Source organism: Suricata suricatta, chromosome 3 (genome assembly GCF_006229205.1).
Source record: "Suricata suricatta isolate VVHF042 chromosome 3, meerkat_22Aug2017_6uvM2_HiC, whole genome shotgun sequence".
NCBI lineage: Eukaryota > Metazoa > Chordata > Mammalia > Carnivora > Herpestidae > Suricata > Suricata suricatta.
Window position 1 is genome coordinate 172,594,299 of NC_043702.1, and position 1,341 is coordinate 172,595,639.

Sequence of the window (1,341 nt, forward strand, 5' to 3'; positions counted from 1 at the left end):
GAGGTCACAAAATACTCCAGTGGAGACATGAGAGCACAGCCTGAGGTCAGTGGGAGGAGAGGAAAGAGCAGAGGACTTGAAGCTTTTAAGAATCATGGTCTGATTTCTGCCCTCTGAACAGGTGGGTTTCAGTCAGTTTCACGATGCGGAGTCCAGTGGTTCAGAAGCCAATGGAGGTTCTTTCCTGGAGGAGGATGGACTCCAGGAGACCCACACACCAGCCACCTCCATCCCGCCTGCCTGAGGGACCTGAACTCACATTCCAGCTGCCATTTATTGGCGTTGTTCTGAAATATCAGAGGAAATACGATGGATGCTGCATGCAATGACCTTTCCTGTTCCGTCAGCTCCTTCTGGCTGAAGTTGCCCCTGGACCAAGGTCGCAGGTAGTGGAGAGCGCCGGTCTTGCTGTCCCAGCCATGAGTCTGCAGCTCGTCCAGCCAACCTGAGCCAAGACTTTGTGTCCAGGAACGGTTGTAAAAGGATGTTGTCAGTATGATTCGGAAGGAGTTCGGCCCCGGGAGGTCTGTGTCAAAACAGAACGAGGAAGGCATTGAGAAGGAAAGAATGAGAAAAGGGTGCCAGGGAAGGACACCGAAATCTGGACGACAGGAGCCACAGTTCTCTCAGGAGGTACGTGGTGCCCCAGAGCCCCGAGCCTCATACCCATGGTTCAGAAGAGCACAGGGCCCTGGGGTAGGGATGCCTAGAAAGAAACCAGATGGACAGTCTCACTCCGCAGATATGCGCTGGGGAACCAAGACCATGTGTGCACACAGGTGAGAGTGCACAAACACACTGACACCCGTGAAAACATACATTCACACAATCTTGCAAAAGCTGACATACCCAGATACACATGCACACATTCACACACAAATACAGACATAGAGACACACAAGCGCTTGTACACACATGTCACACAGACACTTGCACCCATGCAGACACACATGCAGATACACTCAGAAAAACAAATTCAGGCATCTATATGCACACATTTATACACACTTACACACATGCAGACACACAAGCACATGTACATAAATGATGCACACGTGCACACACACAGACACACACAGAGATGCACACATGGGCATATGAAAGCACACACTTATAATATTTACACACACATGCAGACACACAAACACACATGACACACAGATGTAAGCACATCACACACATGCAGGCACAAATGAGCACAGACACACATGAGCATGTCCATGCAGACATTTGCAGGCACACATGTACACACATCACACACACTTACACCCCCTCAACGGGGCCACAGTCCTCACCATCGTCACTGTCACCACCTGGGACAAGAACCGTGAGCAACACCAG

General features: G+C 50.4%; 1 protein-coding gene across 1 annotated transcript in view; it reads right to left on the bottom strand.

Annotated features, from left to right (window-relative positions):
* Nucleotides 1-1,341, bottom strand: part of LOC115287192 (T-cell surface glycoprotein CD1a-like) — a 10,602-nt gene that overhangs the window by 8,961 nt on the left and 300 nt on the right. The window contains exon 2 of the mRNA XM_029933443.1: nucleotides 260-526. Within this exon, the coding sequence (XP_029789303.1) occupies nucleotides 260-526 (267 nt within the window). The remainder of the gene's footprint in view (nucleotides 1-259; nucleotides 527-1,341) is intronic.